This window comes from Danio aesculapii, chromosome 2 (assembly GCF_903798145.1).
Source record: "Danio aesculapii chromosome 2, fDanAes4.1, whole genome shotgun sequence".
In the NCBI taxonomy this organism is placed as follows: Eukaryota; Metazoa; Chordata; class Actinopteri; order Cypriniformes; family Danionidae; genus Danio; species Danio aesculapii.
The window spans coordinates 32223100-32250865 of record NC_079436.1 but is presented as its reverse complement, the minus strand read 5'-3'; the positions used below and the strand labels follow the sequence as shown (position 1 = coordinate 32250865).

Below are 27766 nucleotides of genomic sequence, written 5' to 3'. Positions count from 1 at the left end.
TGTACTGTGTGAATTGGCCTTTAGTCCCCTAGTAAGCAAGCCAAAACAACTCAATTTGATGTCACATCACTGATTCTTGTATATTAGTTAGTTTTGAGTCTTAACGGATAGTTCACCCACAAAAAAAAGACTGTTTTAAAGAAAGTCTATTTACTCTTCCTCAATTGGTTGCAAACTTTTGAGTTTCTTTATTATGGTAAATAATAAAGAAGATATTTAGAAAAAAAAGCTGAAAACATGTAACAATTGACTTTCATAGTAAGAAAAATAAACACTATGGAAGTGAATGGTTGCCTGTTTTCAGCTTTCTTCTAAATACCTTTGGTGTTTACCAGAAAAAAAAACCCAATAAGCTTTGGAACAAGTAAATGACGACAGAATATTCATTTTTGGATGAACTGTCACTTCAAATGTCTTTTAAAAGATTGTTCACCCAAAACTGAAAACTCTCCCATCATTTACTTACTCTTTAAAACCTGTGTAAGTTTCTTTGTTTTGTTGAACACAAAAGAAGATATACTGAAGAATGTTGAAAACCGGTAACCATTGACTTCTATTGTATTTGTTTTTCCTATTGTTGATGTCAATGTGTACCGGTTTCCAACATTCTTCAAAATATCTTCTTATGTGTTGAACAGAACAAAACACTCAAGTGGGTTTGGAACGAGTAAATGATGCCAGTATATTTTTTTATTGCTGAACTATCCCTTTAATAAATTGCACAGTTTGCAGTGTTTGATTGCGGTTGTGTTGTTTTTGTGTCATGCAGGAAGACTGTGAGAAGCTGACATGTTTTCTTGAGGATGCGTTATGCAAGCACTGGTCGGGGACGTCCACCTCCCCTACTGCCATGGCTGTGATGTACTAAAACCCAGCTGGTCTTGTAATAGACAAACAAAGCTTGAAGTTTGGGTCAGAGATCTAGGCTGACAGGAGGGATACGTGACCAAAAGCACAGGATTATATAATGAAGGTCATGACAAGATGGCTTCAAAGTGAGCAGCTGGTTTGCACCACACCACATGGTACCTGCACAAACTCCAAAGAGCTCCAACTGTTAACCTGGATCTTGAAGTTTGAATTTCTGCTGTCATCTCACCATGACGAAGAAATGCATTTTCCAACATCACATTTCCTCTTTCAGTGCCAGCATTTTGGGTTGTGAATTATTATTATTTTGTTCTTGATGAATTTTAAAGAATTTTTAAAAATATCCCTCCAGGTCATCATGCCTATGGCTTCATCCAGGCTCAAAGGACAGAATTTCACAAAATGGAGGATTTTAGGATGACAGAGCTTTGGGAAAATTAGATAGGAGGCTAAATGTATAAGAAATGATTGCTGCTTCCATCAGGCAATATGACTGGAGTTGGTTTGTTCCAGACTTAAATGTATTATTTATTCTTTTTAAACTTGATTACATAGTCTTGCTTTACATGTTGTAAGTTTCAAACAAGAAAATGTATCAAAATGTTTAGTTCTACTTATTTTGGATTATCTTTTGTATGTTTTAACAAGCTGGCGTTGAGCAAACGAATGTATGGTACTATGACAAAAGTGCTCTTGGCACCCGGTAAACTAATAGATCTCTATTTCAACAATTTTTAAGACCTTTAAAATTTTTTAAAATGTCTTGCTCTTAATCTTACAGAGTTTAAAATGTCTCGGATCTGATTCCATGAAGCTATGTTGATCTCAAATGTTTTTCTCATAGAGACTCTAATGAACTTTGCGTTATGTTTGTAAACAATGACAACATCTTAGAATGGTTTAGCTCACTAACATTTGGAGTCAGTATGATTTTTTTTTGTTTAAGTAAGATTTTTATCCAACAAGGACTTATTAAATTGATAGTAAAGACTTAGATTTGCACAACAAATCATATTTTGAAACGCTGTTCTTATGAACGTTCTATTAATGCTTAAAATATCATGATTTTCACAAAGATACACTCTCAGAAATAAAGGTACAAAATCTGTCACTGGGGCAGTTTTGTTCCTACACTCAAAATAGTTTTTTTGCTTGTTCAAACTACTTAATTAAAATGAGCTGAAACAACACAATTCTTGAGATTTCATTGGGACAACTTAAATTTTTATGTTTAATCAACATAAATTTGTTTAAGTGTTAAGTTAACTTAATCGATTTGTGTTGGGTCAACATGAATAAATTATGTGAAATCCTGCATTTTTTACAGTGTAACAGTTCCTTAAAGGTACATTTAAATACCCCAAAAGTTCAAATGTATACCTTATATTAACTTAAAGGTACAAAAGTGAACATTAAAGGTAAAAAGTGTACCCTTAAGGTACTAATGTCCACCTCTATGGTACAAAAGTCTACCTTTTGAAAAGGTATACCACCCCAGTGAAAGATTTTGTACCTTTATTTCTGAGTGTGTATGAAGCAACTAAACTGTTTTTAACAATGATTATAGGTAGAAACACTTCTTGAGCACTAAATAGGATTTTTTTAAGTGTGAAATCAGCGAATTCAGTGTTAATTCAGCTAAATCAACGACTTTTTGACAGCTATTTTTAATTATAATAAAATTCCTGAATATTACTTCAAGTAAATGCAATCTAAGAGATAATGCTTAGACTTTTTATATTTTACATCATACTTACTTCAAGTGTACACGAATGTTTAATTTGATATTTGCTCAGTTTTAATCAATAAAGCATCTGGTTGTATTTTATCATGAAATTGATTCTAATCAATAACTTTCCAAATCAGACATTTTTAACCAAAGCAACGTGATGCAAACATTTAATCATCGTCAGTGTACCAGTGTTGACATGAGATGTTTTTAATTGCCTTCCTAATGTGAATATGAGCTGGTCCTAAATAGGCTGACTGCTCAAAGGTGTTTAACACAGTATATGGGCCAAGTTTGCTTTTCTTTGTCTTTTACACTGCTAATTAACACATACAATAAACTGATCATTGACTGACTTAGAAGAAGCAAGGTTTACTATAATAAATCCCTCATTTGGGTGTGAAGGGCTGTCTGACATCTACCACAGTATGCGCACATTTTTATGTCATGCAAAATATGATTCCGACACTACATTGTATGTATTCTGCGTATGAGAACTTGAACCGTGTCAAGGCCAAAGATGTACTGGGTGCAGTGCTGGCAAGTGTGGACACTATATAGCAAATATAACGTCCTGTTATTGATCGACGCTGTTTTTGATTGCATATTTACAACAGTGTTCGTTCTGTGAAACCATCCATATTGCCATTGCCGTCCGAAGCAATAGTATCAATTTTAGAGATGCTTTCAGTACTGTACTCTAATGGCTTTGACTTCCCAGCATCTCTTGGCTTCAGAATATATGTGCATGTCAGAAAACGAATACTTTTATGGAATTATATATTTTTATGTTATATTGGCATGGTTTTGCGATGGATGTATTGCAGCTTTTTTAACTATTAAAGAGATATATTATCTCCATTCGTTCTTACAGATTCAAATGATTGTTATGAAAAAAAGCAGTCCATCTTCCCAGTGTTATTATGAGACTCAAATGTCTTGCAATGTAATGTATGTATGCGTATGTATGTATGTGTATGTATGTATGTATGTATGTATGTATGTATGTATGTATGTATGCATGTAGATAGAAGAGATGAATGTACAGTGAGCTGTTAAAGTATACTCTTCCTAATTCCTGGTGTCCTTTCTCATCTGAATGAATACATTAACCAGACCTTTGCTTTGGGCAGTTTTACTTTATTTTATTATTTTTTATTTGTGTTGAAACTGTATACTGTGACATGAAATACTATAATATTAAAATATATAATGAATACTTTAATATGACTGAATGTATTTCTTTTGTATAATAGCAAAGGTCTAGTATATAGTGCATATACAGTGCTCAGCATAATTGAGTACACCCCATTTTGAAAATTTTATATTTTTATCCATTTTCTCAGTGAATATAGGCAATGTATTTTGGTGCATTTGAACAAGACAGATTTGTTAAACAGATATATTTATTAAAATAATAGTTTAGTCACCAAACATTTAGAAATTGAAAGATAATACAATTAAATGCAAGCACAAAATTGCAAAATAAATTACATCCTCCAAAATTTCAACAATTTTTCCGTGTTTTTTGTTTTGTTTGCTTCTCTTGATTTCTTTTTAAATTTGTATTTAATAATTTTCTATAACATATAAATTTGGGTGTAATAGTTTTTGGACAGTTATTGTAAGTTATTTTGTTAGATAAGATCCAGATTTGGCTTCAGTACTGACTAATCTAATGTATATGGACAAATATAACATTGTATAGCTTCCTATTAATAATATGAATTTAAAAGATTTGTGAGGGGTGTACTTGCATATGCTGAGCACTGTATAACATCACATGCTTTAAAAGTTCTACATTTGCTATATACTGACAATTTATAAGCATGGTGATATTAAATTGATTGTACATTTAATAGCTGTTTTGCTGTTCTAGCATTGTTATATGATAAACTGCTTAATCTTGTATAATAACCAAATATATAATACAATAATTATAACAACCAATACCCAAAATATTACAATTTTCATTCATTCGTTTTCTTTTCAGCTTAGTCCCTTTAATAATCTGGGATCACCACAGTGGAATGAACCACCAAATTATCCAGCATATGTTTTACGCAGCGGATGCCCTTCCAGCTGCAACCCATTACTGGGAAACACCCAAACATTCTCATTCACACACATACACTATAGACAATTTAGCTTACCCAATTCACTTTTAGCGCATGTCTTTGGATTGTGTGCGAAGCCATAGCACCCGGAGGAAACCCACACGAACACGGGGAGAACATTGTGTTAAAAATAAACAAAATATATTATTTATATATATATATATATATATATATATATATATATATATATATATATATATATATATATATATATATATATATATATCTGGGCTATTCCTGGAAATGTTCGTTTTAGTGCCTATATACAGAGAAGTATAAATGCAAATAAGTAGGTAAATGTAAGTTATTTTGTATAGATGTATACATGATGTGCAGTGTAGATACATGAAACTAAACTAACACAGAAACTAAAAACAGGCAGTATTGATGAATACTTTTTACTTAAGTATTTCAGGCTATACAAAAGTATAGTCAATAATAATTAAAAAAAAAAAAAATATATATATATATATATATATATATATATCTTTATATATAAATAATCACGTTTTTATCAGACTTGTGTTTTTCCTGCAATCAGAACGTGATCGGCAGCACTGCAGCTGCGCGTCTCTTACCTAACTCTCTCTCTCTCGGTCGATATTATCGCGAGATTTCATAGTCATCCTCACCGTGTGGACGTTAGTGCTGGAAGGTGTGCTCAATGGCGGTCGCTGTTTCGGCGGTAAATGTAATATTTTACTCAATTTCTCTCTTTATAGTTAAACAGCATTACCTCGTGCACATGTAGCAATGTTTCTTGTCGGAGGTTTCATTTAAAACAGTTAGATGAGCAGGGTTATTGCTAACTAGCCTAGCGCACCCGAGCGGGATTTTCCTCTCGGCCTGCTGCAGCCGCTGCGTGCTCCTTTACATCCACTGTGATTTAATGCTAACGCTAGACTGCCCTACTCTGATGGCTAATAGTTTGCTTAAAATGTCTTTTTAACGGGTTATTGTGAGAAAGCTAATCTAAACATTCGCGTTTATTGTGTTTCTGTACTCGCTACATGAGCTAACGTTTTCACATTGTCCTACATAAGCAGAATCCGCTGCTCTAAATGCAAGGCCTAACGTTAAGTTGATAGAAACGAAACGCTCATGTCGAAAGAGTTTGTGCTATTTGGATTTTAAATCCAGTTGTTCGCACTTAAAAGAGTTTATTTGCACCAATTTATGGAGTTTTATTTTAACCGACGCTATATAACGTTAAGGCCTTATGGACGGTAAGAACGTTTGGGAGGGGGAAACTCGTACAGCTTTCATTCAATGCTGCATTTATAACTTTAGATGTAACGTTAATGTGATTATTCACAAGGTGAAATCTGTTTAGAGTCAATACAGACCGCGTGAAGAGTTTAATTAGATTATATATGTATATAAACTCCTACCAAAAAATACACCAATACCAAAATATGGAAAGTAAGCTGCAATGGTGGCAAATGAACGCAGTCTAACGAGTTTACTGAAACCTCTCTCTTTCCTTATAGACTCTGTTTTGAACAGTAAAAGCTCCCCATATATAATCTCACAAGACAGCCCAGCGGAGAGCAGGCGCTAGGTAAGGGGTTTATCCACTGCTTACCCCGAAATCACACTTCCCCCTTTGTTATGAATGAGGTTTGCCAAGTACTTTGAGTATCATTTACCTCAGTTATTACACATATTTGATAAACAGCAGATTGCATTGAGCAACCTGCACTTTCTTCATAAATTGTCATTATAAATGCATAATATGTATCACAAAATATCAGTGCTGTAAATAGTTTTGCATAGTCATTACATGACAAACATCTTTTCATTATGTTCATCATTATTTGCCATCCAGACCTGTTGTACTCTTCTGGTAGCACACGTCCTGTAATTTTCGGATGGAATTGAGAAATGAATGTTGTTTTGCACTAATATTCATGCTTGGGGAAATTGTTTTCATTATTTTAAAGGAAGAATTCAGCAGAAATGAAAATTTACTGAGCCAGGTGTTGTTCCAAACAACTATTTATTAGCTGAAATGCTTTTCTGAATTATTTTGGTTTAACAGAAAACGTGGAGCGACTTGTAGATTCCAGTCATAAACTGATTTTGGGGGGAACTGTAGATTATATAAAAATGGTACTGTTTATCTATATTGGATTTTAATGCGTGTCTTTTTATATTAAAATGTGAAAATTAGGGCTGATATTATTTATATATTATTTGAGCATTGATATCGCAGTGTGTGTCTCTGCAGTAGTCACATCGCAGGTTTAGATTATTTATTAAATATTAAAACATAAAGAGATTATTTTTTAAAAACTATTTATACAATGATGACTTATATTGGATTGTTCAATTTCTGTACTTGAATACGGTTAGACTCCCCAGATAACCATTAAGCACTGTTTATTTTTTAAACCTGGAATTTATTATAATTTATGCAGATGCACTGCATAGAAAAATACTTAATCATCCCATTTGATCGAAATGGTGCTATTCAAATCATCTGTTGAGTTTGTATTAATATCGCAATCTGTGTCACGGCAAAACAGAATATTGCAATGTCAGATTTTTCCAATATTGTGCAGCCCTAGTAGAAATCTAGTTAAATTAGCATCTGTGTGCATGAATGGCATGTACCTTCACTGTATTTCAGTGGTTCTCAATTCCCGCCCTGCACATTTTGGATGGCTGTTTCTCAATATGCGGTCTTATGTTCTCGTGTAACGTCATTATCAGCTGCCAAAGTTCAGTTCCAATACTCAAGAACAGAGGATGGATAAAACTTCCCGGATGTGATTTTGATATCGAGGACTCACTAATGCAGACTTGAGCACCGAACTCGCTCTGGAAGTCCCAGAAGTCATTGCAACTGGAGGTGTGAAGCGCAGCATTTTATCTAAATTTATTATTAAAGTTTAGAGATATAGTTTATTTACCTCAGGAGTTTCCATAAATGAAACGGTAAAAGTAAAAATGACCATGAACATCTTAATAAAGGAATAAACACATTAAGGGTGTTTGTTTGCTGAAATTCGTGTCAAAATTAATTGTTTCTTCGGTGCACCGCGATGCAGACGCGGACAGTTCGGTATCGGTTCAGTAATAATCATAACCGGTTATTATGTACTGACGTCATTTACCTCATATGCGCTCTGTCGCGAGGGAGGCGAGCGCTGGTATTTACAACACTACAGGCACCAACTACTTAAAAATTTTCACTGCGTGTGTGTGTTTTCTGGAAAGTCTTTCACTGGCACTTACAACAGAAGCCCCTATTTTTGTGCGATTAAGGGAATAAAAGTACTCCATTTCTCTCTCTCTCTCTCACTGTGGCCCATTTCACCTGCTGGCGTGACTTTTCCTGCCCTCTCTTTTCCTCTCGGCTATATGCATTCCCGCGGCTGTACCTGTGCATTGACGTGGGACACGACCAGATTTCATGCGGGGTGGGAATAAATTTCCGAATAAAATGCGGGAGCGGTCGGTAACTCTGGTGTAATTTTAACAGGAGTGGGCGGTTTCACAATATCCCTCCCTCCCTCCCGAGCGAGCGAGCGAGTGAGCAAGCAAGCGCGTGTGTGTTTGTTTGGTGCTGTCTATGTTTGTGTATGTGTGTGAATTAGACAGTGTGGTGCTGTGTGTCCATGTGTGTGCGTGTGTGTGTTTATACAGACAGTTTGTTATAGCCACCCTCCCAAAATATAACACTGTGTATGGAAAGCATCGTCAATGCACCGAAATATTAAATTGAACCGAATCGATGGCATGATAATCGTAACCGAACCGTGAGACCAGTATAGGTTCACACCTCTTTATTTATTTATTTATTTATATATATATATATATATATATATATATATATATATATATATATATATATATATATATATATATATATATATATATATATATATATATATATATATATATATATATATATATATATATAAAAATAAAATACTTTTTTTTTTTTTTTTCTGATAATCTTTGTAATGTTTTTCGGTCTAATTACCAGATGGTTCTTTAACGTTTGATTTTAACAGGAATGAAAAAAAACTTATTTCAAGCAGTTCATTCATCTGTTACTTCATTAAACATTGAATAAATTGATGTTAAATTACAAAAAAAAAATTCAGTAATTTTGGACATTATTTGAAAGGAGTAATCCAAAAATAAAAATAAATATTGCTATTATTGGAAAAAAGCCCAATGCAGAAGCAATTTTCTGAATCCAAACAAATGAGAAAAATAAGTCATTGAGTGAAAATCTTGCAATTACTTTTTATATAAAAAAAACATGTTTGGAACAACAGAAGTAAATGCTTGCTTGCACCAACAACTATATGTATACTAACATGCTTTAAAAAACAATAACACTACAGCTTCTGCCACTTTAGAGTTTTAAGTTTGAATTCTGATTTGCTAATGCCTATATCATTCTTTATCTGCAAAATCTGTTATTGATTGACACTATATTAGTTCAGACTTCACTACTGGCAGAGTGGGAAAAATTTATACGCTTTTCATGTATAGTTTTTGGTGTGAATGGGCTTTGAATGACCATTTTCATTTTTGGATGAATTCTTCATTTATGTATCATTGGCACAACATTTCTCTGTACTAAAAGTGTTCAAACTAGGACATTTACTGTCCTAAATGTTAGAGCCAAGGTTTTCTCCCTGGATTTGGATGTCAATGATCTCAAATTGTTGTCTCCCTATCCAGTTCTCTTGATCTAAGTAGGTTTGTGTTTTTTCTTTTCTTTTTTTCTTTTTTGTCGTTTCTCTCCATGTTGTCTGTGCTGTAGAGCATATCTCTTGACTGTACTAAATTTCCAAAGCCAATGGCAGAACCTTTTGGGTTCAAACCTCCTTAAGGGGGGGGCAGTGCATCACTCTGGAGTTCATTTGAGCAAAGGTACTAAAGTTTTCTCTTGTGTAGTATTGAATTTTAAAAGGCTCTCTTGCTTTAGCATATGCACTCTGAGGTTATATGGTCTTCCAGTAACCCACAGAATCAAGTGTTTCCACAGGGGAGAAGTCACCATGTGGTATGAATGCATGGCTCCCCTTACCATGTTGTGTGGAGCCTATTAATTGAATGCATAGTTGCATACCAAATCATTTCATAATCAGCAACCTTTTAATTTAGTGTAAATTCTTTATAGCAAGTCATACTGTTAAACGAAAGTTGTCAAAATGTGCTGAAATCCAGAAAGAAGTTTTAGAGCAAGCTGAAAATGACTTAAATCAATTGTGTTTTAATTGTTAACACTTGAAATGTTTATTAAAAGCTAATTAAATGTTCAATTGTTTACATAATTCATGTCATGGTCTTGGAGAATAATTATTCTGATGGACAATTTAACCAATGTCATTTGAATTTGCTCTTAAACTGGATGTTGTTAAAGCTTTAAGGAAGTTGTCCTGTGTGTTGCAGTCCTGTGTGTGTGTGTGTCTTGAGCAGTTTCGCTGCAGCTCACATTCATCAGGTCTGACAGATGCCTGTGCTCTGTGCAGGGAGGTGAGGCTCTGATGATGGAGAATGGACAGAGCACGGCCTCGAAGCTCGGCCTGCCACCCCTCACTCCTGAACAGCAGGAGGCGCTGCAGAAGGTGAGACTTTCATTGGCATTTGCACATCAGTAGAGAAATCAAGCATGTATTATGTGACATTGTAAATGTTAGAAGGCTCACTTTTTTTTTTCCTTCAAGAAAGCAAGTTAATGTGTTGGTTAACATTTAAATTTAATCTGCATGAAGAGCCGTGTTAAACACTTACAAAGCTCGAGACAAATTTACATTTTGAAAAACATTTTTACCTATCATAAGACACAATTACATAGGAAAAACAATTTTACCAAGGATGAAACAAACTTACATTTTAAGAAAAAAATTAACAAGACTAAACACATTTACCAGTCCCGAAACAAATTTACAATTACAGATTCCTTACGGAAAGGAAATATGTACCACACACCGGAAGTGATGCGGAATGTACCACAAACCAACTGTGATTCAAACATCGTTTTGTCATTTAGAGCTATTCTGAGAAAATATCAGCATAAGATTACATAAAAACATGTAAACGCAAGAACGTGGAAACAATCAATCCGCTAAGGTTATAAAAGTTTTAGATTTTTCATTAGTTTAATTTTTATTTCATTTTGACTTTGTTTTCAAATTCAGTTAGTTTTAATTCGTTTTTTGGAGGGAGGTTTACTAGTTTTTATTAGTTTCTATATTTTGAAATTGCTTAGTTTTAGTTTAGTTTTTATTAGTTTCAGTATTAGTTTTTTTTTTTTGTTTTTTTTTTTTTTCTCTAAATAAGGATATTTGTTAGGTGGAAGATTTAAAATCATCAGAATATATATTGTATAATAAATACTCAGCCATACATTTTTTGAAACCTGTACTCAGAGGACACGACCACTACCATCTACCCATCCTCAAATTCAAGATAGCAGCCTTAAGTACAAAATGTGAGCAAGGCTGCTTCTGAGGTAAGATACACAGTAGTGATGGAAAGTTCAGATATTTACTGCGGATGTTAGGACTTAACATATTAAAATTATGTAGTCAACAATAGTAATTTCAGTCAGTAAAAACATCACCATGATCCATAAAAGTAAAGTATAAAGATTACTTAGAGTTCGAGGGGGTATTAGGTTGTTAAAAAGTAAGTAGGTCGTGGGTGAGTGCTTACTGGAAACGCGAATCGTTTCAAATGATTCAGTTCGATTAGATGGACTAGTTCAACCGGTTCACTTGGAAGATCGGTTAAAAAAATTTTGATTCGCGATTGCGATACAGAGATAAAACCCATTATTGGGCACAAACGTATTAAAGTAATAGTTTTAAGTCTCTGTATTTAATGCTGTCACCGTGCTGCTGTCATGTCCACTCGTTGTTGTGGGAGCAACAGCGAGGATGACTGGAAGAGAACCGGCTCTATCTGGCCAATGGAAGCAGGATTACAGACTCTGAGGTGCCGTACGGGTCAAACTCCTGCAGCGCGGAGTAAATAGATTTACTTTTAAAAGGCTTACAGTAGGATTATGTATTAAATACATTTACAAAGACGAAAACGAAGGAGGTTTTTGCTATAATTTTAGTTTCAGTTAGTTTTGTATGTACACAATACAGTTTCAGTTAGTTCTAGTTTTTTGAAAAACTCGTTTTTATTTTTATTTCAGTTAACGACAATTATTTTACATTTTAGTTTTCGTTTTTTTCGTTAACTATAATAACCTTGCAAAGCACGGCATATGTTGACTGATAAAGATATTGAAACCGACCTCAACATGTAGACCTGGATAGCTCAGTTAGATAGGTCAATTGATACTCGTGCTGAACCTTTTAATTTGCGTTCCCGTTGATGACATGTCAATTATAATTATTTCTGTACATTAATTTTGGTTATATACTGTTCTGCCACACAAATATTAATATCAATAATGTTTACACTGACACCAAGTAATAAGAATATTTATTTGGTATCGGCATGTTTTGTTGCTGTGAAAGTGACATTTGCAAATGTGAATAGCTTACATCTGGAAAGGGGCACCAGTTTACACGGACACCAGTTAAACCGTAACACCGGCTTCATTCAGTTTACTTTTAGAAGTCCTCAAGCAGATATTTACACTGTGTAGACTTGACATCATGTCCACGATTACAGCGTACGAGTGGCCTTCGTTAAAATATTGTACACATTGGTGCAGTATGTCTAGTGTTTCCGTCTGGTCCGCGTCCTTTAGAAACTCCAAACACCGACCACACGTAAAGCAAAACCAAATTAAGCTGCTCATTTGTCCCTCGACCGCAGTCCACGTTCTGTCACCGTAAGCTTTATTTAAGCCATGTACTCCACAGCATGAATTTACCGCGCTCACCACCAACAACAACTCTTTTCCCCGCGTCACTCCTTGTGTGTGGTACATTCCACGTCACTTCCGGTGTGTGGTACATTCCCTTTCCGTAAGGAATCTGTTATTGTAAATTTGTTTCGGGACTACTAAAAGTGTTTATTCTATGCAATTGTGTCTTATGATAGGTAAAAAATGTTTTTCAAAATATACATTTTGTCTCGAGCTTTTGTAAAAGTGTTTCACACTTTGTAATATTGTTTTGCATCTCCCAGCCACTGTATCATACTAATGAATTTGTGTTAAGTGACATTACCTATCTTAGAATAATCACACTTTTTCAGAAAGCAATTTAAGGTGTTGGTTAACATTTAATTTAATCTGCATGAAGAGCGGAGCAAAATTTGCTTTGTGCAGCCTTTGTTTTATAATCATGAATAACTCATGATGATGAGTGTACAGTATGTTGAGTAATTTTTACTTTGAAGAACTCTTGTAAGTTAAGCCCTAATTGTCTGAGATTTGGGGTCTGTTCTTTGTACCTCAAAAGATCTAAGATGATTTATCAGGTATTAATAATTTATTCCTGATGACAGATCTCTGGTACTTTGGGTTTTCAAACAATTTAGCGAGTCAAATTAAAATGCCTAAATGAATGAGAGGGGTCCGTCTGCAGACTCTATGCAGATGTAATCAGTTTGGCATGCAATGCTTTTGAATTGGCTCACCTAACCCCACCCCTCACAATGACATCACTAGCTCCATTGAGTACATTGTGTCTGACCTTGCTTTTCTGAGAGATGCAATCTCAGCTTGCATCATAAAGGCTGCATTTAGGTACTATTGGAATGAACTGATTTGAGATCGATGCATGCATTGTGAAGGACAGATATACAGAAATTGTACCAAAGCTGGATCGGTACCTTTTCGTATGCATTTCTATCTAAAAAGTCCATATTGGTATCTTAAAATTAGCCCATTTAGCTTCTCGATCTGCCAATGTTATTATTATTATTATTTTTTTTAAATATATATATATATATATATATATATATATATATATATATATATATATATATATATATATATATATATATATATATATATATATATATATATATATATATATATATATATATATATATATATATATATATATATATATATATCATCTTGTCAAACCTTTTTCCTGTCCTCTGGCTTCGTAAGCATGTGTTTGCTCAGTGCACATGTAAGCTAGCAGTGGACAAGAGCAAAGCCAGTGCTATGCCTTCGGTATTAGTGGCATCTGATTATCTGCTAGTACTATTCTCAATCACTGGTATATTATTTAAAGCAGGAGGTCAATCTGATTTCACTAAAGTAAACGTGTTTATAATTTTTTGATTGAATTTGTGAAGTCATTGCTTTTTATATAATGTTTTAGGGAAGATACACATCTATACATTTGTTGTCCACCTGGGTTGCTTTAGTGGGTTAATGTTATTTCTCCTTAATTGTAGGCAAAGAAGTATGCCATGGAGCAAAGCATCAAGAGTGTCCTGGTCAAGCAAACCATTGCACATCAGCAGCAACAGCTCACCAACCTACAGGTGACACTATTAAAAATGTGAACTTTTATTTATAAATATGTATGTATGTATGTATGTGTGTGTATGTATGTATGTATGTATGTATATATTGATTGATTGATTGTATTTTGTTATTTATTGTATTTTATTTTTTTTGTCAAGCTAAATTGATCAACCATTGCCACTCATAGGCCGACTATGTAATTGCATTAACGACAATCATGCATACAATAGATAGAATGGATATAATTTTATATCTGTCAAAAAAACTCATCATCTGAGAACATCCATCTATGGTTGAAATCTAAATTACAGTGATATAACATGGGTTAATTTTTCTTGACAGATGCCTAATTCTCTTCAAATGGCATCGTTAACGATGGGGTTTGGAGATCCCCTCTCACCACTACAGTCTGTAAGTACATGTTTCTCACTGTAATCTCAGTTGTCTTCATCATACTATTTGTGAGTGCACAAATGCCCTCCTTTCTTGGCATGCATGTAGTTGTTCAGTACTCATGTGTGTAATGTATGGAGGTAAAGAGAAGCCAGTGCTATGTCTTCGGTGCCAGCATGTTTCACGTCTGCTGGTTCTATCCTCAATCATTGGAACAAGTCTATCGTGATGAACTTTGTGTAAGATGATCATTTATTCTGCTTGTCTGATCAACTGCGTTGTGCTTGTACAGGTTGCAGCACAGAGGCAACGTGCACTAGCCATAATGTGCCGTGTTTATGTTGGGTCCATATACTACGAGTTAGGAGAAGACACCATCAGACAGGCCTTTGCTCCTTTCGGTCCCATTAAAAGCATTGACATGTCCTGGGACTCTGTTACATTAAAACACAAGGTCAGATGATCATCTTTTGTTTTTAATAGTAATGGAGTTAAAATTTTGTGCTTTTGATTTCTGATCATAAGTTGCTCTTTCTGCAGGGTTTTGCATTTGTAGAGTATGAAGTACCAGAAGCAGCACAACTCGCTCTAGAACAGATGAACTCCGTTATGCTTGGCGGTAGAAATATTAAAGTGAGCTTTTTTTTATTTTTTAAATACATTTATAATTTACTGTTTTTAAAATTCTTCAGACATGCTTAATGTATAATGTTATTTGAAACATTGTAGGTGGGCCGGCCGAGCAACATTGGTCAAGCTCAACCCATCATAGACCAGCTAGCCGAAGAAGCACGCGCCTTCAACCGAATTTACGTGGCATCCGTTCACCCGGACCTGTCAGACGACGACATCAAGAGTGTATTCGAGGCCTTCGGAAGAATCAAGTCATGCAGTCTGGCGCGGGACCCGACGACGGGGAAGCACAAAGGCTATGGCTTTATAGGTGAGGGGCGGCTGCTGCAACCATTCGGTTGAATATAAATGTATCTGACTGAGAGCAGTCAGTCATGGCAGAATGCTGTTCTCTACATGTCTCACAGGGGATAGAGAAGGGTGGGGGCAGGTTCCTCACATGCTTTCATAGTAAGTTTTTATTTCTGTTGTCGTTGTTTTCTTAGGCTCTGTTACGGACATTTGTGCCATAAGTACCCGCTGGTAATTACACAGTAACTGTCTCAGAGCTCTGGTAGATTTATGCTGAGTCTTCTTGGAGGCCGTTGAGTCTTAGTTTTTCTTGTTTCCCCTGTAGAATATGATAAGGCCCAGTCTGCGCAGGATGCGGTGTCCTCCATGAACCTGTTTGACTTAGGCGGCCAGTACCTGCGAGTGGGCAAAGCTGTCACGCCTCCCATGCCTCTTCTGACACCAGCGACGCCGGGTGGACTGCCTCCTGCCGCTGCTGTAGCAGCTGCGGCTGCCACCGCTAAAATCACTGCACAGGTGAGCATTTACACACCTCAATCATACATTGTTAGTCAGGGAGAGTGAGTGTGTGAATGTGAACAGCTGCTTCCTTTGCCATGTAAAAGCCTTTCTTTTATATAGTAAGGCAGCGTGATTTAAAAAAAAAATGGCCTAGCAAGGCTAGTGCAGACACTTGGTGCTGTATGTGAGGGCTTGTTATGAGTCAGCTTAGGCATTGACTGGCATGAAGACTCAGTTATGACACAGCATTACTTATTTAAGACCGAGCTTTTACATGCAGAAAGATAACATAGCGTGTAAACTCCAAAAACAGATGGCATGGAATCTGTCCCAGCCGGAGAATCGGACAGAAGACTTCCTCAACTGTCTGGTAAATCCTTCAGGAAATTCTGTTCAAAGCACGCTGGTGCCTTTTTGTTTTGTGTAGAATTTGAGTGTGGGGAGTGACTTGTCTTCGGGACCTCCCGGTAAACTCTGATGCTCATTGCTCTATAGTGTGTTAGGAAGAAAATGTTTAACAGACAGGCTCTTATACTTGAATGCTGAGCAGTTTCATTTGCAGGTGACTTTAAGTAGCACCTTTGACTAAAATTTTATATACTATTATGCCTCCTGTCTGTAATCTGATTTCTGCCCCCCTTAATGAAATTAATCATACTTGATGTTCACTTAATCTCTAAAGGCATTCCATGATAGTTTTATGTTAATGGGTTTGCTGTTAATATTTTAATCCTGAGATGCTTTTTGGCATTTTTATTGTCTTTTCATTTTTATAACATCTATGCTACAGCATAGATAATGCTAAATTTGTTGAACTTTAATCTACTGTTAATCTGTATGATCAGTGATGTAATTGTCAATGTTGTCTTATGCTTAAACAAGCAGTTAAATGCAATTTATATAGCACTGTCTCAATCAATGTTTAGTTACTTTTATAAAGTTTTGTAACTATTAATTCAGCTTGTTGTCACATGTTCTTGACCTTTATTTCAGGTCTTGGGCCTAGTTGCATGAAATGCCTGAATGGTTAAGGTGCTCAAGCAGACACAGCACTTGTAATTAATAACTCTCCAATTTAGTACAGTGATACAGTGTGTTTTCTAATAAAATTGACCAATTAAAAGCCTTTTTTCAGCCCTATTCCAGAATTTTCTGGAACCCTCTCAAGCTATAAACTTATACATTCCAATAGGTTGCCGCCGAACCGTGTCAAAGCTGATTTACATAATGTTGACCTAATTTCAACTATTTTAACCACATCTGTAGTTCATATTAAACCAACTTGTAATGACTTCAGAACATTTGGAATATTCACTCACGTTCTTTTCGTCTTAGTACCTTTATTAATCAGGCCTCACCACAGTGGAATGAACCACCAACTTGTCCAGCATATGTTTTTTGCAGTGGATGCACTTCCAGCTGCAACCCATCACTGGGAACATCCATACACACTCATTCACACACATACATCGTGGACAATTTAGCTTACCCAATTTACCTAAAGTGCATGTCTTTGGACTGTGGGGGAAACCCACGTTAACACGGGAAGAACATGCAAAATCCACACAGAAATGCCAACTAACACAGTTGAGGCTCAAACAACTTCATAATGTAAAAAGAGATAAAAAAAAAACATTAAATAAAATAACCAGAATAGAGATAATCATGAATAATGCCTTGTTTCTCCTGAGCGATACCGTACAGACTGGTTCATGACAGTGCGTGTGACCTAGGGCTGCACGATTTATTGGAAAAAGATCGCAATCTCTATTCGACCCTGCAAAACGATTCAGCTTTTCTACGATTCAGCCAATTATATTTTCAAGGTCAGGAGGGAAGCATAAAGGTGGTCGCACAAGTTTTCTCATTGTTTTATATACGTTGCTCAGCAACATGGACACCAAATGACGTTAAAAGTGTCACATACTGTATTTATAAGGTATAATTCACCCCAAAATTTTATTTCTGTCTAAATGTAATGTATTTACGACTACAAAATCCCACATGAACTTGCGCACTGTTTGTTTACCGAGATGATGTGCATGTGCACACCAATGATCTCTAACTCAAAGCGATTGTTTGGGAGCCGCACAGGATGTATGATTTGCATATGTGTGTTTTTTCCTCAGTGACAACAGCCATGACATGAACCACACTCAGAGAAAGTGAAAACGGCGCACATCATTTCAATGATCATATCGCATTTGAAACTTATGATTACGACGAGCATTTGATATGTATGATCTTTCATAGCGAACACAGTGTTGTGCATAAACATAAATGTTTACTGCGTCTGTATAACTACTCTAGCCTATACAACATTAAATATAATGCAAGAGTTGAATCTGATAATGACAAATGTTTAATTTTACTAGTGGAAAAAATGGTCCAATAATGTTGTCAATGAAAAATGCCAAGCATAATTCAACTTTAGAATTATGAATAGTTGTATTCTGATGTAATCACTTTACTGTGAATTAACAACCAGGACAAAAATAGTCTATTGAAGTCCACCGTTCTAAGTCTAGGCCTATACAAAATTCTATATAATTCTAACAATAATAATAATAGCCTACTCATGAACCTTTATTTTACATCTACAGAATCGTGACCTTGATTTTAACCAAAAAAAAAATCATGATTCTCATTTTAGCCAGAATTGTGTAGCCCTAGTGTGACGTATACCAGTATGTTGCTATAGATTTGCTATAGTCATTCTCACTCAACAATTTTTAAATGTAAATGTAATAAAATGCGACGCAATTAAAAATGACAAGTTTTAATTTAAGGTCTGGTTGTTTGTAGTTCAGTACTGTGTGCCAATATTTTTTTGTTTTGGTATGTTTAAAAATAGTTATAATTGGGTTGTTGTTTCCCTGCCTTTTGCACATGCAAGTGGCTTTTAAATTTTGTTTAAATAAGTAGTGTTCTACATCGATTCTTGGTGTGCACACTTTAGTACTTTTGTGCTAAGTCTTGAAAGCGTCCCCAAGAAAAGGTGCTATAGTCCAGCTTGCCATAATGGAACTTCTGATTGTGGAAACAGAAATAAACGTGTTGTGTTCAGTACCAAACCACACCACTCAGTGGAAACTAGCAACAAGGATACATGTAAACGTATATAATTATTATAATGTTACTGAGCCGTTGTTTACATGAAGTAATTTCTGTTGATTCTGACGAGATTTCAGTAAAATCATACATACCCATTACATGTATAAATTTGTTTAATTAATGCTGACGAGAATCTTATTTCACAATAACCCATAATCTCAAACTGGCCATTTTTATGCAGCTGGTCCAAGGCTTGTCTGTGTGTGTGAAGGTCTGTTTGTCTTGTCTTCTGGTCTGTCCTGTGACATGTTTGTCCTCTCGTGTTGGTGTTGTGTGTCCTTTTAACGGGCGCTGTCCAGGCGGTGTTCCTATATGTCCCACTCTGTTCTTCCAGGAAGCGGTAGCGGGAGCCTCTATTCTGGGGGCGATGACAGCCGGGACGGGCCTGAGCATGCCCCAGCTACCACAAGCGGTCATGGCAGCTCAGGCCCCAGGAGTCATCACAGGTAGGTGCAGTCAGAGTGGTTTGCCGTATAATAGTTTTCAGTTCTTTGGCCCTCTGCAGTCATTGTTTTCACTTGCGTGCCTTGATCTTGCTGTATATCGTCAGAATTTCTGTTCTGCATGTGGTTGATTTGTGTAGGAGTGGGGCCTGTCTCTTGGGAGTAATTTGCATGAATATTTTATGTTTTTTTTTTTTTTCTTTTTGGGGTACAGGGTTGAGGAACATTTACAGGACTCTCATGAAACGATTATTGCCAGCACAGACCTTTTTAAAGGGTTATTTCATCTAAAAATTTAAATAAGCTCATGATTTACTCCCCCTCAAGGAACCTTAGGTATTGGAAGAGTTTCTTCCACTTGAATTAAATAAAGCGTTTTAAATGTATTGAGATTTTTCAGGATTTCCATAGCAACGGCTTGCTGTATTTGCCCAAATCAGTCCAAAACATGTTCAATAAAGTATATCCACCCATAATGAAAATAGCTGGCCGGAGAGGTTGACTAAAGGTCTCCTATAGCAAGTCAATGTATTTTTCTTACAAAAGTATTCATATTTAAAACTTTATAAATGGTTTTGTGTATTTTACGGCAAGAGACTGATAGACAGGAATGTGAAGCAAATGCCGGAGCACAGTAAAGGAAGCAAAAAAAAAAAAAAGTCATATACACTTAAGGCTGATTTATACTTCTGCGTTGAGTGATCGATGTGAACCACGGTGCATGCATTTATACTTCTGCGCGCTGTTTGTGTTGCTATGCATTAACACTTCCAAAACGCTAGCTGGCAGTAGGTATTTTTGTTCCTCTCTCGAGTTTCTTCGCGAATGTTTTGTTTTTTCTGAACGCTGCAAGTAGCTAAAACGCGCTCATTCAGCGGTGGGAACAGCGGACATGCAACAACATTAATCATAAGTAGGCCCACACTGAATCTGCGTGCAGAAATTCACAGAATCTTATCCCAACATTGTCTATTTACTTGTGTAAATGTGTGTACATTTTATATTTATTCAGTTTTTAAATTAATTTCAGTAATATTATATGATAAAAATACAGTTTGTTAAAGTTATATTTTCTGTCTTTTAGTTGATATGAGAGACTTGCTTTTACTAAATAAATGGATCTAGATGTATTTAATGTTTACAATGCAAATGCAAGCTAAAAAGGTAGTATTTATTTATTTCAAATTTCAAGTTTTTAGTACTCCCAATACTTCCAAAATAATTCCACATAAATTCGCAGATTTAAATTCTCTGTAGAAATGGTGAAAATGTTCTGTCTGGCCCTATCATAAGGTAAACACAAAAAAGTTTCCATCTGGAGCTCCTTCACGGGACTTGACACTTGTAAACACTCGCTCCATCTGGCTCCCGGCTCTCAGCACTGCACACACTTGTCACTGCTACCAGCCAGCCAATCACAGAGCTTGTGCTACACACTATTGCGACGTGTAGGTACATTTTTTTGCGATTGCCACACCAAGGCTGCGCTGGACTATATGCGTGCGCTTGATGCATAAATATAAATCAGCCTTTAGGGTGTACTCACACTAGACTATCTAATCCCAGGTGCGTTTGACCCCCATTTCCCAATTCATTTGACAAGTGCAAGTGTTTCGAATCGCTCCCAGGCGCGGTTTAGTTAGTCGGCCCTGGCCTGTTTGGAGGTGGTGTGCCAGAGCATGGTTCGGTTGAGCTTTGGAGCAGTACGCTTGTGTGAGCGCAAACTGAAGATGCAACCTCACTTTTAAGAGACCATTTCATATAAATTTACCAACCATTGTTTTCACCGAACGTGAACTGTCATAGTTTATTAAAGATACAAACCCCTTGCTCGAGGACTTGGTTGAAAATTCCTGAACGTCAAAACTTGTGGATCTGTTTGGCAAAATATTTGACTGCTGTGCGCTGAATGTCACTGCATCCAAAATGACTAAAAATAATGTGAATCAATACAAGTAAAGCAATCTCTTCTGTGCTAAGCTAGATCGCTTCCTGTTAAATTGAACAGTCGCATCATTGACATAAGCATGCTCTGACTCAGAAGGTAAAATGCGGTGTGAGTGCAGGCTGTCAGGGGAGGGGGTGACAAGCGTGCTACGATTCAAGGCAATAGTGGCTAGTGTGAGTACACCGTTAAGATGCCTTGAGGTAGAGTGAATAATTTTTGGGTGGACTAACCCTTAATTATCATTGCAAAGCTTTTATTGAGCAGGCATGACCACTCCCGCATTACACCGTTTAGATCGGGTCAGAAATTTTAAGCGGTTGCGCTCAGACCTTTGTTTGTTTTACCTGCAAACACTTTTAAACACCTATCATGATCTTTCATTTCTACATTAGCCTATTTGTGCACAATCTCTCTCTCCCTCAGGTTTCTGTTGTCCTACACAGTACTCAGTTTATCGTGGCCTGTCGTGGGACGTGTCCACTAATAGATTTCTCTTTTATTTTCTCTTTTCTCCTTGTCTCTTTCTCTCTCTTTCTCCTTTTCTCTCTCCTCTCTTCCCCTCCCTGTCTTTATTCTCCACATTCGCCATGACCCTTCCCCTTTGCTGCACAATGACCAACCAAGTTTGAAGAGGACTGTTTCTAACCCTTCCCCTCATAAACAAATCTCTCATTCCTATTGGCCAGTGAGTCTCTCAGATCCTGTGTGTGATTTTTGTGGAATTGATCTTGAAGCCAAGAGAGGATCTATGGGGTTTCAAAATTATCCTAATCCTTTTTTTTTTAAATTTATTTATTTATTTTTTTTACTGAACATTTAAGTCATAAAGGCAAGCTGGTACAGAAGAAGGTTAAAGTACTACCAAAACATTTTCTACAGGGTTTTTTTTTTTTACCCTTTTATTAATTTTATTTCTACATATCCAAATTGGTTATACATTAAAGATGGTTGCGTTTTAACCCTGCCACAGTGCTAAACTTTTAAGAAGTCAGTCAGTTAAAATTTGATTGTTTCACAAGTTCCTCCTTAGGCGCAACTCATTGACCTGGCGATCCAGACAGTCTTGCTGGAGGAGAGAGGACTTTCAGTGAATATCTGTTTTATTTTCCGTAATAATTCTAAACATGAACTCCCATAGACCAGTGGTTCTCAACTGGTTTTAATTTAAGAATTTGTTGTCCAGCACATTGTTCAAAGCTATTTCCAATGTTTCTGATTTAATAAACTTGCATTTATTAAAAAAATTATTTATAAGAATTTAATTTAATTATTCTTTTGGTGCAGTCTGCAATTATTTGCATTTAGTCAGAAGTTGCAAATGGTATTAAAAGAATTAACTGTACAATTGGGGTACCCAACACAGTGGTCCAGTACTTAAAGGTTGAGCTAGAATTTTTACAGATTGATGAAAAGTCACTTGTGATTTTTTTTCTATTAAAATTTAACTTGCAAATGAATTGTATTTTCTGGCATATGCCACACCTGTCAAGTGATGTACTGTGGGTATTGGTAGTGTAAACACAAGCCAGATCGGGGTTTACGGACCCAAATCATACTGCACTAAACAGGCTTTAGGCCATTGGTCTCAAACTCGATTCCTGGAGCGTCGCAGCACTGCACAGTTTTGCTTCAACCCTAATCAAAAACAGATGATCCAACTAATGACATTGCTCAAGACTAAGAGATTATTAAGCAGGTGTAAGTTGGAGGTGGTTGGAGCTAAACTGTGCAGAGCTGCGGCCCTCCAGGAATTGAATTTGAAACCATTTATTTAGAAAAAGTATACCTTTTAATCTTGATTTCAGCACCCTGATTGTTTTATAGGGAAAATCATATTAGTCTAGATTTATTAATTTATTACGTCAGATTTTCCTAATGGTCAGTGCTGTAAAGGTTGTGTAGCCTGGGGAAAAAGTAAATTCCATGCACATAGGGGCGTTTTGGTGTGTAGCAGAGATATGTCAGACCATGATTAATATATTGACCCTTGTGTTTCTATGCAGGGGTGACGCCAGCCCGGCCTGCAATGCCTGTTGTGCCTCAGGTGGGTCTTGTGAACCCAGTGTTGTCATCTCCACCGACGTTGTCAGCGGCTGTGGCTGCAGCTCAAGAAGCAAAAAAGGAAAAAGAAGAGGAAGAAGCCCTTCTAGATGGCTTGGGTCAGGAGATGCTCAGTGAACAGGAGCACATGAGCATCTCGGGTAGCAGCGCACGGCATATGGTCATGCAGAAGTTGCTGAGAAAACAGGAGGTTAGTATTCAATCGCTTACCTCAAACTTTTATATTAGAAATGTGAGTCGATCCAATTCCAAGGCCCAATTCCAATTTTATTTTTGTACACCTTCCCTTTGACCCTTGAAACAGTGTGAAGGGGAAGGGCTTCAAAATGTACCCCTTAGGGACAGCACTACAACATCTGCATACATCATATGTCATCCCGATCTCTCAATTCATATGAGATCAGATGATCGCGACTGCTGTAGTTATTCCTGTTGCGTTATTTTTTGGTTATTTATCTTTAGGAAATCACTCAAGGCACAAATCATGTTGTCATAACGATATAATGTGGCTTTAAGATCATAACTGTACTGTGTATTTATTCTCTGGCCATATCCATCTATGTAAACGTGCAAAAAACAACATGAACATTACATCAGACACTGTAAAAAGATCATTCCCAGCCACTACACTTTTCTGACAGGGAATTCGAGTGTCAGAATGTTGTGGGACTTCTATACAGGAGTTATTATTAGGGATTATAGATTTTTATTTTTACTTTTTAAAAAGCATTATGGTAAAACGCGAACGCGATTATGAATGTATTAAAACGTGCTTGCTTGTTGTAAAAATTCATAATGACGAAAAAAATACTAATTTGTGGATCTCCTTACTTATGGGTGCAGCTACGCTGCTGTTGTGCCTGTATGTTTCTTAACTCTTGGTTTCGAGTGTGGTCCTGAAAAAACTCAGTTCGAAGGAGTATCAACCCCTTCCCCTTAGCCCTACACCTTCAAGTTAAAGAGAATTGGGACACCCCTTCACGTGAACGTGCAAAACGAGGGATAGGGGAAGGCCTAAGGGGTAGAATTGGGATTGGGCCTAACTAATTAATTTAATCCCACTGGTGTAATTGGAGTGTTCAGTACGTCATGTGATCAACTGCAAAAGTTTAAATCTACTTCCCATGATGATTCGAGCTGTGTCAGCTAAAGAGGCACACGGTGCTTGTCAAGTATTCACTTTCATTATTAAGGTTTCAGACATTTAAATATACAAAACATACAGTTGTAGTCAGAATTGTTAGCCCCCCTGTTTATTTTTTTTCTCCCAATTTCTGTTTAACAAAGAGAGAATTTAAACCCATTTCTAAACATAATAGTTTTATTAACTCATTTATAATAACAGATTTATTTTATCTTTGCCATGATGACAGTAAATAATATTTGACTAGATATTTTTCAAGACACTTCTATACAGCTTAAAGTGACATTAAAGGCTTAACTAGGTTAATTAGGTTAACTAAGCAGGATAGGGTAATTAGGCAAGTTACTGTATAACGATGGTTTGTTCTGTAGACTATCAGAAAAAAATTTGCTTAACGAGGCTAATAATTTTGACCTTTAGAATAGTTCATAAATTAAAAACTGCTTTTATTCTAGCTGAAATAAAACAATAAGACTTTCTCCAAAAGAAAAAAATTATCAGACATACTGTGAAAATTTCCCTGCTGTGTTAAACATCATTTAGGAAATATTTAAAAAGGAAAAAAAAAATTCAAATAGGGGCTAATAATTCTGACTTCAACTGTATATTAATGCTTTGTAAAAATACACAGTCTAGTATTTTACACAATCTTAGTGTGTTATTCACATCAGATGCACACTGTTTAGGTAACTAGAACATTTCCTGTATTCTTCCAGTTAAACAGCCACTTGCTTTTCATGTATTTTAGGAGAAATTGATGAATTAACATGTTGTAAATCCAGCAGCCCATCACGCCTTCAATCAATGTCCATTATTAAGCTGTTTACATGACTGTGCATGTGCTTACACATATTTGAGAATCAGAATATCAGATATTTCACAATATACTTGGGGCATTTGTCAATATTTGCACAAAAGGAAAAAAAAAACCTATTTATAGATAAATCATCAGCGCTGCAGTGTTGTGATGAACTTATTCTTAATTATACTCTTATTTAGTATTTATAATTTGCGTGTGAAGGTGTTAAGATATTTCTGTATGTTCTTCCCACAGTCTACGGTTATGGTGCTCAGGAACATGGTTGGGCCTGAAGACATAGATGACGATCTGGAAGGAGAAGTAACGGAGGAATGTGGTAAATTTGGAGCTGTTAATAGAGTGATCATCTACCAGGAGAAGCAGGGTGAGGAGGAGGATGCAGAAGTCATAGTCAAGATCTTTGTAGAGTTTTCAGCAGCATCAGAGATGAACAAGGCCATTCAGGCACTCAACAACCGCTGGTTCGGCGGTCGTAAGGTCATTGCTGAGGTGTACGATCAGGAACGGTTTGACAACAGTGACCTCTCTGCATAGACTGTCAAAAATACATCCCAGCCCTTCATAACCTCTCTCTTTCTCACTTACGCAGACGCAGCTGCCAGCCACTCATCCCGGTGGTACTGGCTTCTCTTTGTAACTTGTAATTATTTTTTATCGATGTTGATATTAATATTATTAATGATCCCTTCTTGGGACAGAGGCAAAGAAACGCTCATGAATATTTTTTTTATTGTTGCTGTTCATTAATGTGAATGACTGGATGCCCCCCTTTTTTGGGTGATTGGTTTACACCCCATTCCACCAATTACATGTTTTTTTGATTGTCCCACCCCCCTTTGTTTCAAATATCGTCATTAGCCTGTTATGATGCTCATGATTTCACATGCCAGAACAATAAATTCTTCAAATATAATAGTCTTTTGCAGTGATTTTTGAAAAGTGTGGAGGCTTATTTTATTTTCAATCTTTTTAATTGGAAGAATTGGTATTATAAAGAGTTTAAGTCCCTGGATTAATGTATAGTTAAGTTTAAGGTACAAAAACAAAGTCAGGAGTCAAGGCTGATGACAAACATGTTGATTTGACTCCAAATCAAACACCGATGTTTTTATAAACCTTTCACGTGTACTTTGACTTGATTTTTCGTGTTTGCAATTTTTTTTTTCCAGGTTTTTTTCCCAAACCAACTGAAATGTTTATATATGCATAATGCATAAGCGTGTGTGTATGCATGTATACATGCATGCATACATACGTGTGTGTGGTATGTATGTATGTATGTATGTATATATACACATACATACATACATACATACACGCGCACACACACCAGGACTTACAAAAACAACAGTAAGTGGAAATTATCTGGAATAAATTTTTTATTTATTTTTTTTGCTTAAGGTTTAACCAAATAGTTTGATTATACTGAGTTGCTGTAAACACGTTTTCATTTATATATTTGTGCTGATAACAAAAATAATACAAACTATCAATGGAAATCAAATTTATTAACCCATTGAGGTCTGGATTTGGGGTCAGACTCCAAATTGAAGTGAAAAAACACGCTACAGGCTGGTTTGACTTTGTAATGTCTTTAAAGCCAGTCAAAACGAGTCCCAGTAGTGTGTGGCCAGCACGTGCCTGTATGACCTCCCTCCAACACCTAGGCATGCACCTGATGAGGTAGCGCGTGGTCTCCTCAGGGATCTCCTCCCACACCTGGACTAAAGCATCCACCAACTCCTGGACAGTCTGTGGTGCAATGTGGCGTTGATGGATGGAGCGAGAAATGTTGCAGATGTGCTCAGTCAATAGCAACATGAGGTCTTGCATTGAGTAACCCAGGGCCAACTGCACCGGCATGTGGTCTCACAAGGGGACTGAGGATCTCGTCTTTGTACATACTGGCAGACAGGCCACATCTGGAGAGACCCTTGGATGGCTGTGTGGCCCTTTAAAGAAATGCCACCCCACACCCTTACTGGCCCACTTCTAAACTGTTCATGCTTTAGGTTGTTGCAGGCAACAGAACATTCTCCACAGAGTCTCCAGACAGGGTCACGTGCTCAGTGTAAACCTGCTTTCATCTGTGAAGAGCACAGGGTGCAAAGTGGTGAATTTGCCAATCTTGGTGTTCTCTGGCAAATGCCAAATATCCTGCACGGTGTTAGGCTAAAAGCACAACCCGCACCTGTGGCTGTCGTGCCCTCTGGAGTTCCTCCTTGCAAAAGGCGTAGCAGTTAGCGATCCTGCTGGGTGGTTGCCCTCCTATGGCCTCCTC

The 27766-nt window shown here is 36.5% G+C and overlaps 2 protein-coding genes and 2 non-coding genes across 11 annotated transcripts in view; all 4 read left to right on the top strand.

Annotated features, from left to right (window-relative positions):
* The window catches only part of nrbp2a (nuclear receptor binding protein 2a), a 45277-nt gene extending 41453 nt beyond the window's left edge, over positions 1-3824 (top strand). The window contains exon 18 of the mRNA XM_056477645.1: positions 770-3824. Within this exon, the coding sequence (XP_056333620.1) occupies positions 770-868 (99 nt within the window). The 3' untranslated portion in view covers positions 869-3824. The remainder of the gene's footprint in view (positions 1-769) is intronic.
* A 1504-nt stretch (positions 3825-5328) lies between these two features.
* On the top strand, positions 5329-26398 carry puf60a (poly-U binding splicing factor a). 8 transcript variants are annotated; one of them, XM_056477621.1, is made up of 14 exons: positions 5331-5401; positions 6207-6277; positions 9503-9612; positions 10215-10310; positions 14065-14154; positions 14480-14548; positions 14823-14984; positions 15071-15163; positions 15260-15473; positions 15780-15970; positions 16269-16325; positions 19404-19515; positions 23464-23711; positions 25720-26398. In XM_056477621.1, the coding sequence occupies exons 4-14, from the start codon at positions 10230-10232 to the stop codon at positions 26017-26019; spliced, it is 1617 nt and encodes a 538-aa protein (XP_056333596.1). In that variant the 5' UTR covers positions 5331-5401; positions 6207-6277; positions 9503-9612; positions 10215-10229; the 3' UTR covers positions 26020-26398. The 8 variants fall into 8 exon arrangements, with proteins under 8 accessions (XP_056333561.1, XP_056333610.1, XP_056333596.1 ...); XM_056477614.1 differs by having other exon boundaries at positions 5334-5407; XM_056477605.1 differs by lacking the exon at positions 9503-9612.
* On the top strand, positions 13759-13891 carry LOC130215098 (small nucleolar RNA SNORA57). The gene has a single exon (XR_008835658.1). It is a non-coding gene; the product is annotated as a small nucleolar RNA SNORA57 (small nucleolar RNA).
* LOC130215090 (small nucleolar RNA SNORA57) lies at positions 14615-14750 on the top strand. Its single transcript, XR_008835654.1, has one exon. It is a non-coding gene; the product is annotated as a small nucleolar RNA SNORA57 (small nucleolar RNA).
* Positions 26399-27766: the final 1368 nt, after the last annotated feature.